This window comes from Anomalospiza imberbis, assembly GCF_031753505.1.
Source record: "Anomalospiza imberbis isolate Cuckoo-Finch-1a 21T00152 chromosome W unlocalized genomic scaffold, ASM3175350v1 scaffold_67, whole genome shotgun sequence".
NCBI classification, from domain to species: domain Eukaryota; kingdom Metazoa; phylum Chordata; class Aves; order Passeriformes; family Viduidae; genus Anomalospiza; species Anomalospiza imberbis.
In genome coordinates this window covers 577,805-595,582 of record NW_027099336.1, presented here as the reverse complement: position 1 = coordinate 595,582, position 17,778 = coordinate 577,805, and the positions used below count along the sequence as shown (strand labels likewise).

Here is a 17,778-nt window from a genome sequence, read left to right as displayed (position 1 = left end):
CAATCCTACCTATGGCACTCCATAGGTATCCCACAAAACCACAGTGCTGCGGCACAGTAGAAGGCACAGAGTGGATCTATACACCTCCTGGAGAACAAGCCTGACTTCCTCAATTTACTTCACCAAACACAAAAAGCCCTTTTTTAATAAAAATACAAGAATTTAAAAAGCCATTCTGCTTAACAGATAAGCCAACATGTTTCCACACATGCTTCTGCTAGACTTGAAATTGGGGGAAAGTTTGATAAAAAATGAGGAAAAATTGGGGGGAAACTGGGAAAGAATTGAGGAAAAAAGTGGGGGGAAATTGGGGAAAAATTGGGGGAAAATTTGGAGGAAAAATTGGGGAAGAAATGAGGAAAATTGGGAGAAAATTGGGAAAATTAAGGTAAAATTGGGGGGAAAATTGGGAAAAAATATGGAAAAATTGGGGAGAAAAATGAAAAAAAAAAATGGGGGGAATTTGTGAAAATTGGGATAAATTGGGGAAAATTGGGAAAAATTGGAGGAAAAAAGGGGAGGAAATGGAAAAAATTGGAGAAAAATTAGGGAAAAATTGGAAGAAAAATAGGGGAAAATTGGGGGAAAATTGGGAAAATTTGCTGGAAAATTGGGAAAAATTTGGGGGGAAATGGGAAAAATTGGGGAAAATTGGGTGTAAATAGAAAGAAATATAAGGAAAAATTGGGGGAAAATGGGGGGGGGAATGGGGGGAAAATTGGGGGGAAATTGAGAAAAATGAGTGGGGAAATTTGGGAAAAAAAAGGAAAATTGGAAAGAATTGGGAAAATATTTGGGAAAAATTTGGGGAAATTGGGAAAAATTGGAGGAAAAATGGCCGGGGAAATGAGGAAAAATTGGGGGGGAATTGGGGAGAAAAAGGAAAAAGTCAGGAAAAATTGGGAAAAAAATTGGGAAAAATTGGGGGAAAATTGAGAAAAGAGATGGGAAAAATTGGGGGAAATGGGAAAAAATTGGGGAAAATTTGGGGAAAAATTGAGGAAAAAGAGGGGGGAAATTGGGCAAAATTGGGGAAAATTGGGGGGGAAATGGGATAAAAAATTGGGGGAAATTAAGAAAAATTGAGGCAAAATTTGGAAAATTGGGGAACAAATTGGGAAAAATTGGGGGAAAATGTGGGAAAATTTTGAGGAAAAATGGGGAAAATTGGGAAAATTAGTGGAAAAAATAGGGGGAAATGGGGGGAAAATTGGAAAAATTGGGTGGAAATTAAGAAAAAGAGCCGAGAAAAATTGGGGGAAAGTGGGAAAAATAGGGGAAAAATTAGGGGGGAAATGGAAATAAAATGAGGAAAATTGGGGGGAAATGGGATAAATTCAGAGAAAATTGGGGAAAATTGGGGAAAAATGATGAAAAATTTGGGATAAAATTGGGCGGAAATTGGGAAAAAATTGGGGGGAAATTGGGAAAAATTGGGAAAATGTGGGGGGAAAATTGGGGGGAAAAAGGCGGGACAATGGGTTTGGATTGAAAAATGGGGATCCCAAAAATATGGGGTGGAAATACCAAAAATTTGGGGTTAAAACCCTCGAAAATTGTAATTTTAATGCTAAAAACTGGAATTTTAAGTCCCAAAAATTGGAATTTTAATCCCCAAAACTGGGGGGGTTGGGATCCCCAAAAATTTGGGATTTTGGGGGGGATCTCGAGCTTGTTTGGGGGGTTATTTAGGGTTTTTGGGGGTCTTTTTAGGGCATTTTTGGGTTTTTTTGGGGCATTTTTCAAGGTCTCTTAGGGGGTTTTGGGGCATTTTTTTTCCTTTTTTGGACCTTTTTTGGTGGTTTTTTAGGGCTTATTTGGGGCATTTTTGGGGCATTTTTGGGGCATTTTTAGGGGTTTTTTCGGGGCATTTTTTGGGGCATTTTCTTGGTATTTTGAGGTTTTTTGGGGGGGAATTTTTGGGGTTCTTTAGGGTTTTTTGGGGGGCTTTTTTATGGATTTTGGGGATTTTTGAGGCATTTGGGGACTTTTTTAGGGTTTTTTTGGCATTTTTTGAAGTTTTTCAAGGGTTTTTTTGGGGCATTTTTTGTTAGGGTTTTTTGGGTTATTTTTAGGGCTTTTGTGCCTTTTTGGGGATTTTAAAGGCATTTTTAGGGCATTTTTTGTGCATTATTGGATTTTTAAAGGGTTTTTTGGGGCATTTTTGGAGTTTTTTTAGGGTATTTTGGGGGATTTTTAGGGCTTTTTTTGGGTGTTTTTTTAGGGTTTCGTGTGGGTTTTTTGGGGGGGCATTTTTGGGGGTTTTTTTGAGGCATTTTTGGGTTTTTTAGGGTTTTTTTTTAGGGTTTTTTTGGGATTTTTTGGGGGGTTTTTAGGGTTTTCTATGTTGTTTTTCTTGCATTTTCGTGCCTTTTTTCGGGCCTTTTTTGCGGCTGTTTTGGAGCATTTCAGGGGTTTTTTCAGGCTTTTTGGGGTTTTTTTGGGGGTTTTTTGGGGGGCAATTTTGGGACTTTTTAGCAGTTTTTGGGGGGATTTTGGGGGGCATTTTTGGGGTTTTTTTAAGGGTTTTGGGACAGAAAAGGGAAATAAAGGATAGAAAGAAGAAGAGGGGACGGGGATTATAGCTACCACCGTCGAGATGAAATCCTCAATGGTCCAGCCACATGGATTTGCTGTTGTCCGTGGAGGTTCACCGGAGTAATCTCAGAAAGTTACAGTTTATATAGTCTTTAGCCAAAGCAAGTGGCATCTGGACAGAAGGTGGGGAAGATTGATGGGCCATTGTGAAGAGACCCCTTGGTCTGTGAAGCAGGTGCAGGCATGCAGGGACAAGCCACTACTTGTCAGAACCTATTCAAAGAAGTGTTCTGTGGAAGCACAGCGAGCGCACCTGCTAACAGTCACTTGGCAAGCATCCACCTTGGCCAGGCCAGAACTCCTGTCAGGGGTCTTCATAGTCCTTGCGATGGTCGTGAGGCAAATGAGGGAAACCTCGGACCGTCTCTCACAGGCTCGCAGAGCCTTTTTGCAAATTCAGCCTGCAGGAAATTTCGAAAAAGCCGACAATCTAATTAGCCAAGAGTCGTCTGAACCATTTAGCACATTTGTGGACCGGGTAATCCAAGCAGCAGAAAGGCAATGCGATGCCGATATAGCTCGCCCAATAATGATACGGGACACGATTGAAAATAACGCAAACGCAGAATGCAAAAGAGTTATCAAAGCCCTGGGAAAAAAAAAACCTACAGTGCCTGAAATGATTGATGCCTGGATCAAAATTGGGAGTCCACAGCAGGTGGCAACGATTCAGGCAAATGAACTTGGAAAAGCTCTAGGAGAACAAATTGAAAGGGCTCTTACAGCACAGGCAGTGCAAGCAGAAGCACGAGACCAAAAACTTCTTGAAATCCTGACTGTCTTGCATCTCAAGTCCCAGCAACAAGGCAATGCTGTGGCTGTTATGCAAGCTGCTGAACCTTCAGGACCTTGCTACTTCTGTAAAAAACCCGGCCATATCATGAGGAATTGCCCAGACAGCTAAATGAACTCTGTAAAATAGGCTTGATTATTCTAATAGTGGTAATTGTAGTTTTAGTAGCAGTACCCTGGATACTTCAGTGTGTGCAAAAAATAATGAGTAAGACAGTATCTGATATCTTAGTTGGTCATCAGAACGGGGGAGATGTTGGGGAAGATAAAATAGGAAAACCTTATAAATATGATTGCCTGGCACAAGATTTGGAAAATACAGAAACTATAAGTGAGACTGAAATGAGAACAAGCTTTGAGATACCAAACCTTGGTCACTAAACAACTAGAAAACAATACTACAGCCAGTTGAAGGCAATCCCCCCTTTTGATTGAACAATGCCCTCTACCTACAGACAGGTCCAAGGGTCAGATGGAATGTTCTGTCTCACCCCTCAAAATGTATGGTTCATCCCACACCTGTAACCCTCCCCTGAAGCATCAGGTATCTGTAACCCCATTGGTCCAAGTCTTATTCCACGCCCACTCTGAAGCCCCTGATAAGGTGTGCCGGGGGACCAGACACTCTCCTGGAACGCTCTCTTGGAACCCTCTCTTGGCATCCTCTCCCGACCCCTCTCTCTCTCTCCCCCTATCTCTCCCTGTCCCCACTCCTTGGGGCCTGCTCCGAGCTGCGACTGGCAGCTCCAAGCAGGGCCCCACACCCTTTACAAAAAAACGGATATTCCAAGACCTGACTTCAGAGGTCTCTCGTCTCCATCCATCCCGACTGTCCAGGAGTCTAGGGCTCCCTACAATGAAGGGCCAAGGAAGACTTCTTTCTGTGGGGAACAGTGTGCTGCAGGAGGTTCTGGCACTGAAGGAATCTCAGTCTGTCTCACCCTGGGAAGCAGGTATGGCAGTGCAGCAAGCAACTCTCCAGAGGTATTAGGGATTTACAGCACTCCACAGGTGCTCAACACGGGATCCATCCATTCCTTTAGTATCCCATCCTTAACTCCAACAACAAAACAGGACGAGACAAACCCCTGATACACCACAAGAGGCCTCTTCTCTCTTTAAACACCCTGTTCTCAAAAGACCAGAGGTCCAAACTGCTCATGCCTCATGGGTACCTGAGCAGGTCAGCCTGGCTGAGCAGCACGGCATCTGCTTCTCGGCCACCAGCAATTCCCAGGAGCCAGCCTGCAGTGCACAGATCCCGACATTTCAGTGCTAAGGACATCAAGTAAACGTGTGCCCGAGGAGGTGCCAGCGGGGCTGCCACACGCAGGGCTCAGTGCCACTGTCACAGCTTTGCTCCCGCCCCGCCGGGCAGGAGGGGACCCTGTGCCTCCCGGGGGCTGCTGCGGGCTGGCAGCCTTTCAGGAGAGCCCAGCACAGGGCTGCCTGTTCTCAGGCATCTGCAATGTGAAACTCTAAATTACTCCTGCCTGGTCATCTCCGTCTGAGTAACAGCAATTAGGCCGGATCAATCCTACCTATGGCACTCCATAGGTATCCCACAAAACCACAGTGCTGCGGCACAGTAGAAGGCACAGAGTGGATCTATACACCTCCTGGAGAACAAGCCTGACTTCCTCAATTTACTTCACCAAACACAAAAAGCCCTTTTTTAATAAAAATACAAGAATTTAAAAAGCCATTCTGCTTAACAGATAAGCCAACATGTTTCCACACATGCTTCTGCTAGACTTTAAACAGGCAGTTTCAATGGAGCAAATTCTCCAGTATCACTCAAGCAGGCTAATTCCTTTCAATTTATGCTCTTTAAATACTTTCCTGCAGATAACGAAAATGTTTTTCCTAGAAAATGTAAACAAGTTTTGTGTGTTCTACGATCCCAGCTAAGCTTTCATGGGAAGTTTCTGGCAGGAGAAAACCAAAACAAAACAAAGTCTTATATTTATGCTCTTAAAAAAAAAAAAAAAACAACCAAAAAAAACCAACATACACACCTTATTAAAAAGCATTAGAAGTAACTTGATCTCCAAAGTCTCCAAAACCAGCTGCAAAGTCCCTCTCAGAACAGACAGACTGTGCTGGTCAGAGTGCACCTTAATCAAAACCAAAATAAGTGCACCTTCGACCTGGCAAGTTAATGGACTCGTGACCACCCTGCATACAAGTAAATCCCTGCATAGAAATAGAAGCTAATTGTAAAAAAGCTGTGTAGGGTTTTCAGTGCCACATCGATCGGTGTCAGTGACACGAGATCTCCTCACACCTGACAGGATAAACGCCCTTATTTCCCTACTTCCTACAACTCCTCTCAGAGAAAGAAAACCTCAGAAGAACTGCCCCAAAGCCAAGCTGTGTGTGCTGTGACGGACACAGAGCACTGAGCCCCCAGCCCGGGCCGTGCCGAGGGCTGCTGGCCCCGTCCTGCCCGGGGCAGCGTCCCGCCCGCCCCGCTCACAGGGGCTGGCTGCTGAAGAACGCCTTGGTCTCCCTGCACACGGGGTTGACGCAGAGCGGGCAGCACAGGGTCAGCTGGCAGGAGCACACCTCGTTGGACTGCAGGTGGGAGCACACCAGGTCTGCCAGGGCCTGCAGGGAGGGTGGCAAGGGTCAGAGGGAGCAAACCCAGCTGTGCAATCCCCCCACCCCAACCTGCACCCTGTGCCCCCTTCTGACAAAACCACAGCCCGTGGAACAGTCAACCCCTCTGTGCTGGGCAGATTAGGTACAAGGGGTTCCATTTCTGCTCTTAAACTCAAAATACCTTAAAGCTACTTGAAAACATCCACACTCAGCAGGAAACACAACTGCAAACCTTTACAGCCACTGCAACATAGCAGATACCTTGGAGAACAGTGGATTTCCATTGAGAGACTCCGCTCTTCTGATGTTTTCAACTCCACACTGAATCAAAAATAAGGAGGAAAAAGTTAAACCTGTCAATCTGATCCTTTACTGGGTAGCCTTCAAAATCTTCCCACTTCATTCAGAAGCCTCCCCAAAATGACAGGATTAAATGCAGTATAATGGTTTTCAATACAGCAAAAATTACTATGGGGCAACATTACATTTTGCTGCCAAAAATAATTAATTGTTTTTGAGCAATATTCGTAATGGTTTTAAAGATCTAAATCTAGAAAGACAAACTCCCACTTGTTTTGCGGTTAAGCCACTTCAGATTAATTTTTCATTTACAGGAAAATAAAGCTAATCCCAAATAATATTGCAAGAAGCAACTACAAAGCAAATTGCAAGCCAGGAGAAATAATTTCAGAGCAGCACTACCCAAACAGGGACCAAACCCACAGAGCATTCACCTCGCTGGCTAAAACCTGGGCATACTCGATGTCCAGTTCATACAGTGTCTCAATGTGGTCACTCGTAAATGCTATTGGGACCAGCAACATGTTCTTCTTTCCTCGCTGGCACAGGCCTTTAATGGTCTCGTCTGTCTGGGGACCAAGCCAGGGCATTGGTCCAACCTGGAACAAAAAAGCAGGAATAAAGGAAAACCACTCTTTGAATCATTCTTACAAAGAACACCCACATTTCCTTAGGCAGGATGACAGAGCAGGTTATGGATGGGATTGAAATTGTTATTTTTATATCCCTGCTTCTGGTTGTACCTCTCACTTTCTCCACTGAGTGTTTAATGAAGACACACTTCCCACCATTACATCTCAAAGGAACAGAACCTGGGCTGGCCTGAACAAGACTGAAGAAAATAACTGAAAGTGTAAGAAAAGCTGTATTTTTTTCAGTCCAGCAAGACCGTGCACAGGCTTTACCTGCTCGGCTTCCCTGAGCACTTACCTTGGACTGCCACACAAGCCTGTAAGGGTTGGAGTAGTTGAGCTTCTCCATGACCCTCTGGACAGTAGCTCCCACTTCCTGAGGGTAGGGATCACCGCGGTTCACCACCTGCACCACAAACGCAGCACACCTCTGGCATCGGTGAACACCCTGGGGAAGGACCAGATTTTCCTGGCACTTCCACAGCTGTGTGCCCACACCCCGCCCCGAGGTAACTCACAGACATGGGCAGTGAGTGGGCTGAGAAGAGGATGACCACCTCCTTCCTTTTGTCTGGTGGAAACAGGTTCAGCTCCTTCTGGATGTGATCAGCAAAGCACTGCTCAGGGAAGAGAAACAAAGACCTGAGTGGGGAACACTGGAGCCATCCCTGCTCTCAGTGATGCAGACAGGCAGCTCCCATGTCCGTGCTGCCTTAAGAACTCCCAGATTCCCTCAGCGTGCACAACACTCAGGCAGTGTGTCCAGGGAGCATCACCAGCACAGGCAGTTCCACCCCGCCTGCCTCCAGTGGTTTTTTCACCTGCTCAGCACACCTCAGAAACTGCAAACTCACACGAAAGGAGAAGCTCCCTGATAAAGACCAAAGAGCCATTTTCTCTGGAAAGAGAGCAGCACGAAGGCTTCCTTCATTGCTCCTGCCACAGTCAGGGATTACTCTGTGCTGCCAGAGGGCAATCTGACAAACCAACATAATCTCTGTGTGTGCTGATCACAGATCTGCTCCGAGCAGGAATTTGGACTAATGGCCTGTAGAGGTTCTTTCCAGCCACCACCATTAGGGTAACATCACCCAGCTTTTAAAACAGGACGTGCACAGTGTTTGCTTTCACACATTATCTTGCCAAAGCGTGAGGCATGAAATATCCCTCCTTCTCCTGTAATTTCAGGCATGGTAGACAAGACTCATTTCATCCCACAACTAAAATGTACCCTCAGATTGAAGCCTTCCTGTTATCCTTCCTCAGTATCATTTCTGTATTTTAAAAGAAAATATATAAACCTCAAAGCCTTCAGATCCACACCTGAATGAGAAGGGGATGTGTGGGCCATCGGTCAATTATGCTCCACTTCATCTTTGGCTTCTCCCCTTTCTGGTTATAGTAGCGATAAATGGCATTTAAACTGCTTCCTAAAACAGAGAATTAACAATACAAGTTCAGCCAGGCCACCAGCAAGCTGTCAGATTGGAACAGCTTGGCAGCAAGCGATTATCATATTTTAAAATGCTACATAATTAAAACATAACCAGAAATCAGAGCTGAGCATCTCCAGTGGGAACAGTTATATATCCCATATATATATATATATATCACACAAAGCACCAGTCATCAGAGCTCACATGATTTGCCACATTCACAGCCCCGTGCCCGCAGCACCTCTGCCCTGCCCAGGTGCTCACCTGTGGTGGAGCAGCTGTACTGGGGGTACTGGGTGAAGGCAATGGCCCTCTGGATGCCGTCCCTCTCCATCTCCTCGATGGCCTCCTCCGTCAGCGGATGCACGTAGCGGAAGCCAATGTAGTACTTGTGAGGCGCTGCCAGCCCCAGCACCGGGACAGCAATTGCAGGACAAGGTGAGAATTCACAGGAACGCGTCGTCATGTGTAAAACAGACAACAACAGGCAGCTGAAACTGCTGAAAGAAGCTTGCTGATCATTTTCTGGCTACTTTGGTAAAGCTCTGTCACGTAAGCCCTTTCTTTGGCCAAGCTCATTTCTGGTACCTCACTTGGCTGTGATCAGAATTTAAAAGACATTTATGTTATGGTTTGCTTCTGCAGGAACACCACTTGCCTGCTTCTCCTGCATTTAGCAGAGGCATGGTTCCCAGCCTGGACAGAGCCCCGGTGTCTCACCAGGCAAGTCCTGATTTTAAGGACATAAAGGTAAAAAAGTGTTGCTACGAGAAGCTAAATGAACACCCCGATGCCCTCACAGCCCACAGCTCCAGCTGCCCTCCCTGCCCAGCCCACCTGCTCCGATGGCACCCAAACCCCAAGGGCCAGCACTGCTGTCTGGGGCAGCAGAGCAGTGAATCAGGGACATGTGCTCCCCCATCCTGATTTTGGAGGGCTTTTATAAAAAGCTTCATGGATTTAACACCTAATTTTGGCAGCAGTATGATTCTCCCCGAGGACATCTCAGGTTCCTCCGTTTTTTATCTCTAATCTTTTGGATGCCAGCTTTGGGAGCATGGCTTGGTTAGGGGTTGGGAAGCAGGCAGGGGAGGTTTGCTGTTTTGTTTTTTGTAAGCGGAGGACAGAGGTTCTTAGGAGAATGTGAAAAATGCAGATTATATGGCTCTACGCAGATATTTACGATATGTATTATGCTAGGTTGGAAAGTTATGCTGTAGTAACATTTTAATAATATAGTAAATGTAGTTTTGTAATTGAAGTTAAGCTTTAGTAGTTAAAATAGAAAATATGTGTGTGTGGTATTCTTTTTGCTCAAGAGAAGGAGAAGATAATCAAGAAATTCTTCACACAGAGATAACAATTACAGAAACCCCTAAATCTTCCAGAGGAGAGGAATTTATGGCTTTCTTTATCAACAAAAAACCGAACTTCTCCAAACTCGACTTAGACTTCAAGGCGCCTGGGATTAACAGGAATTCCTCAACAAGTACCGGACGAACTTCTTGTTTTAAATAAATATATGCATATTCATGAAGTGATTTGTGTATGCAACAGGTTACCCCTCTTAAGGAGGGAATTCTTTTTTATCGGGGTCCTTCTCCTGGCTCACTTTTGTCCAGAGAGAGGTACCCAGCCCGGGCTGTAACTTTTTGCTGTTATTGTCTCTTTAATTGTCCTAACTCTAATTGTTTAATCTTTATTACTTTACTTGTATTAATTTTTTTTCCAATTTATTTTTATTAAACCTTTATAAATTTTAAAAAACCAAGTGATTGGCGTTTATAACAGAGAACAAAAGCAAAGTTTCTCTTTCAGGGTTTCCGGGTCAGTGGCTCTGAAATAACATTTAGCAGGTTTCTGAAGGAAGCAGATGTCCCGTGCTTGGGCTCCACTCCATACATTTATGCAGGATTCAGAAAACAGGTTTAGTCAGCCTCAGTTCTCTGCAGGAGGCAGGAGAGCTCCCAGCTGGGAGCAGCAGCAAATAAAGACCCAACTTCAGGAGCCCTTGAGCCAGTAACCTCATTAACATCTTTGAATGGCATTAAAGACAAAAGTCTGACTAAGCCAGGCGGGGACTGTAGCAGTTTAACCTGGGAAAGGACATGGCCAGCCTGGAAAGCAATACCCTCGCAGTGTCAGGTTTTGTTCAGGACCATGGGCAGCAAAGAGAGGTGTTGGTGTCTGTACACAGGCTGTTTAAATAATAGGGACATTCTGTCCCGATCTTGGCTTGGACAGAGTCAGTGGTGGCAGTGCTCAGCACATTGTTGTTAAACTGCAGCTGCTGTCAAGTACAAAAGAAGCCTCCAAAGGACTTATCAGGTGGGAGAGGTGCCCAGAGAAGGGTGTGACTGCACAGAGAGTGGTCACCAAACAAAAGCAAGTGGGAGCGGGACACTGGGAAAAGCAGATAACCCTTCCAAGCCTTATCTGCAGAACCTCCTGCAAGGCTGACCCTTCAGGGCTCCTGCTCCAAGAACACTCCTGCCTCGGATGACACAGCAGGCCTCAGGCTCTGACTGTACCTGCAGGGACCACAGCTCGAACTAAGCTAGGGAGTCACAGCTGTGCAGAAGGGACTGAACATCACCTGAGTGAAGGCACCAGTGACACACCACATTCTGAATGGATGAAATAAATTTGGTTCTAGCCTTCCAAGAACAGTGCTTTTAAGCTTCCAGACCCTTTCAGCAGTCCTTTTCCTCTAGCCCTTTTCTAGCCAAGCCTGAGGCAGGTGCCATGAAGAGCTACAAAACAGCCCTGCATGGAAGGACGTTGACAGAAGCATCTGCACCCATTTCCCACCACAGTCCCGCTACCAGGCAGAGTGGCACGGGCTATCCCATACCAGTTAGCACTCCCTGCTGGGAGGGACTCTGTGACACAGAGACGGGGGAAGGAGGCTGTAGTCATGTTTGAAGTCTTCTCACCATGAAGGACTGGCAGACAGAGCATCTCCTTCCACGCCAGCCAAACTGCCCAGCCTTATCTCCTGCTGTGTCCCCGGGTGGGGCTCGCTGCTATCGCTGAGCCGTGCCCTGCACTGCTCATCTACAAAGCCTTGTCTTTTCTCCAGCTGTCCTCCTTTCAGCCCTGAAGCAGCTGCTGAGAACACCACTCTGAACACCCTCCCATACCCGCCTCAGTGGTTCACATGGAATACATTCTCCTTTCTTCCCCTCTAAGCCTCAGCCACTTGTCTTCAGTGCAGGCTTCCTCAGGCTCCAGCAGGGCTTACAGGGCAAGGCACGATGCCTGGCAGCGCCACACACCAAGGGACACTCCTGGCACCTGCCTTTGGACACCTGAAAATAACACACTTGTTCTCCTGCAGCCATCTTCCCACGATCACAGGAGAGACAGAGGTGGCTCCCCGAGCCCAGCCTTCGATAACAGCCTTACAAGGAATGGAATCCCTTCTGCACTATCTTTGCCATGACTTCCCAGCAGGGAGGAAATCCACACCACCCCACAAGGAAAACCAAGAAGCCAAAGCTGCTTTGCAAGCAAAGGGTTCCAAGACAGAGAGCAGAAGCAGCCCGCGGGAGGCTGAGCAGAGCAGTACCAGTGCGAGGAGACATGCTGTCCAGCAGCTTCACCATGCCCTCTCCCTGCACCGCTGTCCACTTCTTGATGGGGGAGCCCCCGCCGATCCTGCTGTACTGCTCCTGGATCTTCGGGGTGCGGCGCTTGGCAATGAGCGGAGCCAGTTTACTGGAGCATTGGAGAGGGACGTGTTAGCAGCACAGCCCAAACCACCCCCCTCCCCAGAGCGCTGCTGCAGCAAGTTTTCCCTGGCAATCTCCGCAAATTACAGCAAAGCAGCGCGGTTTGTTTGGTGCTCCATTCCACCGCCCTCCCCACACCTCAGCCTGCAGTTAAAAGAGAACAGCCACGGCACGCCTAATCCAGAGGGTTCCAGCACTGTCCCGTGCACTGACTGCTCCCAGGATGAAGCAGTCTTAGGGAGTGTTGCTCTCCGCAGAAGTAAATATCCGAGCCTACAGCTCGGACAGCAACACCCAACGCTGCCTGTACCACAGGAGATCCCAGTGCTCCTCACTTTTGAACTGGAAGGGTCATCAGATCTCTGTCCAGGAAGAGACGCAGCAGGAAATCGTGGACGTCATCCAGCCGCTCTGGGCCTCCCATGTTCAACATCAAGATTCCTGTTTTAGGTTTCCTAGGGAAGCAAGAGATATTTTAAATCCTAGTGACCCACTGCTTTTATTTTTATTATTTTGACAAAACAACCGGTTCATCCTCCCACATTTGCCTTTTGGAAAGGCAGCTCCTATCCCAGGGCTCCTCCAGCTTATGTGAACACTTCCGCTAGGAACAGGAATGGCCACACACAAGTATCTACATGACCTTTGGTTTTTTAAAAAGTAACCACTTTGTAAACACAAACTTTAGGTGGAGACACACTAAGAAAGCTGTCTGGCAGCTGCTGGCTCTAAGGGAGGTTATAAAACAGGATCTCAGCTGCGCAATCAAACCAAACCAAGCAGCAGCTTCCCTGGAAAGCAGATGAGCCACTCACACAAGTCTGCCTTCACTACTGTGGGGACACATCTCATCTCCTGCAGCAGTGACAGCAGCAGGAAGCCCTTCTACACACAAATTCATTGCAGGGCCAGTTGTGTTTGGGTTGGGTTGTTCCAGAATGGATTTTTCTATCCGGGTGCAGGTCTGGCACACTGTTGTAAGGATAACGCCCCACATGGCACAGCAGCACAGATGGTGGTATCAGCATTTACAGAATGGTTGCTGATCACAACTCTCACCCAATTTCCCCATGGAACTGTTTCCCCTGCCCAAGGGAGCCCACAGACCAGGACCTCACTTCCCAGCAGATGGCTCAGGTTGCACACTGAGCTTTGCCCTTTTGTTAAAGCCAAAGTCTTACAGCAGGGCACTGAGAGGAGCCCAGGCCTGCCCCAATGTTTCGGGACCTCAGCTTCCATTCCCTTTCTGCTGGAGCGTGTATCAGAAGGCTGCTGAATGAAACCCGGGAAGCAGGAACCAGAACTTCAAACAGTGACGATAATGAATGTCCTTGCATTGCTCCTGCAGTGCCTCAGGCCTTACGTGGGCCCCAGGCTCGGAGCTGTGCAGGAACACAGCTGTCCTTGCCCGCAGAACACGAGGCCGGGGGAGTGCAGGCAGGCAGATACACAATCACACAGAGGCAGAGCAGAGCCAGCCCCGTGGCTGCTATCAGGGAGAGGCACGGCCCCGGCGCACACCCACCGCTCCTGGGGCTGGACCTGCGGCTTGGCGCTCTCCGTCACCGCGGCGGCCGTGGCCTGGCCTCTCCATCGCAGCGGCACCCGCAGCTGGCCGCGGCTCCTCAGCACTGCGGAGAGAGAGGACACACTGGTCACCTGCTGCCTGTGGGGACATAAACAGCTGATCCCCACAGCCACACAAACACACCCTGTGGGGACACAGCAGCTGATCCCCACAGCCGCACTAACACACCCTGCGGGGACACAGCAGCTGATCCCCACAGCCGCACTAACACACCCTGCGAGGACACAGCAGCTGATCCCCACAGCCGCACTAACACACCCTGCGAGGACACAGCAGCTGATCCCCACAGCCGCACTAACACACCCTGCGAGGACACAGCAGCTGATCCCCACAGCCGCACTAACACACCCTGCGAGGACACAGCAGCTGATCCCCACAGCCGCACTAACACACCCTGCGGGGACACAGCAGCTGATCCCCACAGCCGCACTAACACACCCTGCGGGGACACAGCAGCTGATCCCCACAGCCGCACTAACACACCCGCTGGCAGCACGGCCAGCTCGGCGCTTTCTCACTCCGGCTCCAGGGGCTGGAATCAAAGCAAGTCAGGAAATCGCAAGCTTCTGCCTTTCTTTGAACCCTCTGTACTTACAGCTCTGCAGGTACCAGGCAGCAACCAAAAGCCAAACCAAAGCCTCGCTCATCTGTGAGTTCCAATCATAACTCCAAAATAACTGGTGACAACAGAGCAGAAACAAGGGGCTGACGCTGAGGAATAAGTGTCAGACTGTGTCACTCCTCGTGGGTCAGACACACCTGGGCTAACCCCAGACAAGGGCAGGATTTCCACACCATGTCTACAATGTAGGTTAGACATCTGCTCCTGTTTGAACACCGAGCAGCAACTCCAGAATCCATTTCCCTGGAGATCTGGGCCACCTTCTTTCTCACTACCTAGCCAGGTGATGCTATTAATCTGGATTTCAGCAACACACAAACCCCAGGATTTTACAAGTCTGCGCACATCCACCTCCCTCTGCAGCTCTCCTGAAGCCCCTTTAGCCACTGGAAAGGACTCTGAGCTCTCCCTGGATCCTTCACTTCTCCAGGCTAAACACCCCCAGCTCTCCCAGGCTGGCTCCAGAGCAGAGGGGCTCCAGCCCTGGCGCATCTCCGTGGCCTTCTCTGGACTCACTTCAGCATCTTCACGTCCTTATGTCAGGGGCCCTGCAGCTGAACAAAATTAGATTACCCTTAAGGTTCCTTCCAACCCATTCCATACAATTCCATGCTGGTTACAGCCTGCCTTTTCCAAGGCACACTTCATTCTCCTCAGGAGTTCGTCGTCATTACATGGTATTCTTTTAGTGCAAAAATAGTGTGAATTGCTCATGGTGAAAAAAAAAAGGTTAAATTCTGCATCCCCGTCTCTCCAGCAATTGTTCAGTGCGACATTTCCCCTGTCAGACCACAGGAGCTCAGCAGCAATTGAGCCCCAACAGCACAGAGCTCCTCAGCAGCCAACCCACCCGCTGGGAAGAGCATCTTACAGCTCACAGTTCTCTAATAACCTCCTGAACAGATGCTGAACAGCCTCAAAACCTGCTGAAATCAATGGCAATGAAACGCATCCTGCAAACCCAGCCTCTTACTCAGGGTTACGAGCGCGCAGCTGTGGATGCCTGCATCTGCACTGATACAAAAGGCTGCAAGCTAAGAACGTCAAGCATCAAGCTAAGAACGTCAAGCATCGCTGATGCCTGAAAGGTCCTTTTCAAATAATCATTTTTTACTTCCAGTTCTTGGGTTATTACTTTCTGAGGTGCTGGCACTAAATGCCAATTACAGAGAACAATAAAAAGGGAAGTTTCAATGGCTGCATTGATACTTCTGCACTGTGAGAACTTTTGTTCTTGGCCCAGAGGGTGGCTGGGCACTTACCAGGCTCCCCAGGGAATGGTCACAGCCCTAAAGCTGCCAGAGCTCCAGGAGCACTTGGACAACACTCTCAGGCACAGGGTGGGATTGCTGGGGTGCCCTGTGCAGGGCCAGGAGCTGGTCAATGACCAGGAGTCCCTTCCAACTCAGGACATTCTGCAACTGTCCGACTTAGGGTGAGGTTTATGCACGTTTCCACCTGCATCATGATGGACACAGTGCAGAATGAGACATGCAACGAGGATGGCCCCAGCTTGATGGAGCATTGGTAAAAGTGTTCTTTCATATGTTTTAGAAGTGGCACTACGGTATCAAACTCTAAAGCGAGTACTGGGGTGGGTAAGCTCAGTGAGCTCACAGGTGCCTCCGGACGGGGACAGAGCGAGCGCTGCACGGCCAGGGCTGAGCGGCGGGAGGGCAGCGGTGACCCTGCCCTGCGCCCGGGCTCACGGCTCCCGCTGCACCTGCAGCGAACCGCGACCCCGGCAGCATCTCTACACAAACGCCTTCAAGAGGAGAGCGGCTCGTTTCAAATGGAGCTGCACGCAGCGTAAGGACACAGCCGTACAGAGAAGCAGCGAGCGGCCGGGGCTGGCAGGAGCTCCACGCAGGGAAAGGACACAGCCGTACAGAGAAGCAGCAGCAGCTCCACGCAGGGAAAGGACACGACCGTACACAAGAAGCAGCGAGCGGCCGGGCCGGCAGCAGCCCAGCGCGCGCTCGCCCCGGCCCGACGGAGCCCTGCGGGCGGGCGCGGAGACCCCGCGCCCGCAGCCCGCGGCCCCTCAGCGCAGCGGCGGGAAGCCGCCATCACCGAGCGCAGCCCCTCCCGCAGCCCCGGTAAGCCCGCCGGCCGCACGGCCCCACGGCCGCGCCGGCCCCAGCGCGGTCAGCGTTATGAAAGGCGCCTCTCGGGCGTTGTGTAACGCCGTGCCGGCGGCGGCGCCGCCGCGCTCCCGCCCGCGCGGTCCCCGCGGTGTCCGGTCAGCCCTCAGGCCGCCCGCCGCCCCCGGCCCCGTTCCCGCCATCGCGGCGGCGCCCCCACACTCACGGTGACGTCCGGCGGCGGCGGCAGCAGCCATCTTGGCCGCCCGCATTCCCTCAGACAGCCGTGCCACCGCCCCTCGCCTTACACCGCCCCCGGCACCGCCCCGGCACCGCCCCGGTACCCGCTCGGCAGAGGGGGCGGTCCGGGGAGAGCCGGCGGCGGGCCGGGGACCGGTGTCCCGCAAGCGGCGCTGCCCTGGCTCCCCTCCGTAGCCCCTGAGGAATGAACATTCCTACGGAATGAAGGCGAGTGATCCCCGATATGAAGTGACGCTCTAAACTGCAAAACGTGTTAAAACTGCAAAATCGTCTAAAAAGAAATTTTAAATGCTATTGTAAAAAATGCGGGGGGCTTTCTCAGCGGGCGCCTCATGAGAGATGAGCGTTCGGTTCTGCACCCCGTCAGACACGTTGGTGCAGGAGCACGGAGCTCACCTGGTAACCTCCACTCCCGGCAGAAACTGAGGCTCTGGAATTCAGGCATTGGAGAAGGTTGCCCAGGGAGGTGGCAGAGTCACCATCCCTGCAGGTGTTTCAAAGGCATCTGGATCTGGCACTGGCTGATGCGGTTTAGTGGTTTAGGAATTCCAGAGGTAGTGCTAGGTTGGTGGTTGCACTTGATGATTGTATGATAATGATACTGCGATTTAAACACAAAGAACGAACACCACAGCACTTACCCTGCACATGTGGGTGGCTTGCATCCCACGTCTCAGCAGGCCAAGGGCAGAGCCAGCTCTCGGTGCCAAAGGCTGGCAGCACCACGTTCTCCTCAAAAGTGCCTTACAAAGCAGGGCCAGGTAAAATTTAACACAGATAAATATAAAATACTGCACGTAAGGAGTGGTGATCTAATGAAAGCTAAAGGATAGTCATCCCAAAGCTGCCACGGACATGGCTGAAAGGTCCTGAAACCAGTGCTGGCAGCCCAGTTTACCAGTTCCTAATCCATTTACCAATCTGACTGTCTGGAAACACTCTGAAAGAAAATGAAAGTGAGGATGAGGAGACCCAAGTTCTGATTACACATTTTCTTCTCTTCTGCAGGCTTGTTTTCCCTTTCTAATAAAAATAAATGCAGGTTCTCTTGTGTTCCAAGCAGCTGCAGCATCTTTCCCAGATCCCACCGAGGGAGTAGCACAGCAGCCTCTGGTAAGTTCCACAGC

The 17,778-nt window shown here is 49.4% G+C and overlaps 1 protein-coding gene across 3 annotated transcripts; it reads right to left on the bottom strand.

Annotated features, from left to right (window-relative positions):
* Nucleotides 1-5,035: 5,035 nt before the first annotated feature.
* LOC137465616 (ferrochelatase, mitochondrial-like) lies at nt 5,036-16,711 on the bottom strand. 3 transcript variants are annotated; one of them, XM_068177696.1, is made up of 11 exons: nt 16,611-16,711; nt 13,622-13,727; nt 12,432-12,551; nt 11,934-12,082; nt 8,627-8,761; nt 8,250-8,356; nt 7,445-7,543; nt 7,225-7,332; nt 6,729-6,893; nt 6,256-6,315; nt 5,036-6,000 (listed from the first exon to the last, which is right to left on the bottom strand). In XM_068177696.1, the coding sequence occupies exons 1-11, from the start codon at nt 16,660-16,662 to the stop codon at nt 5,866-5,868; spliced, it is 1,236 nt and encodes a 411-aa protein (XP_068033797.1). In that variant the 5' UTR covers nt 16,663-16,711; the 3' UTR covers nt 5,036-5,865. The 3 variants fall into 3 exon arrangements, with proteins under 3 accessions (XP_068033797.1, XP_068033798.1, XP_068033799.1); XM_068177697.1 differs by having other exon boundaries at nt 16,617-16,690; XM_068177698.1 differs by lacking the exon at nt 13,622-13,727 and having other exon boundaries at nt 16,611-16,635.
* Between the last annotated feature and the right edge of the window lie 1,067 nt (nt 16,712-17,778).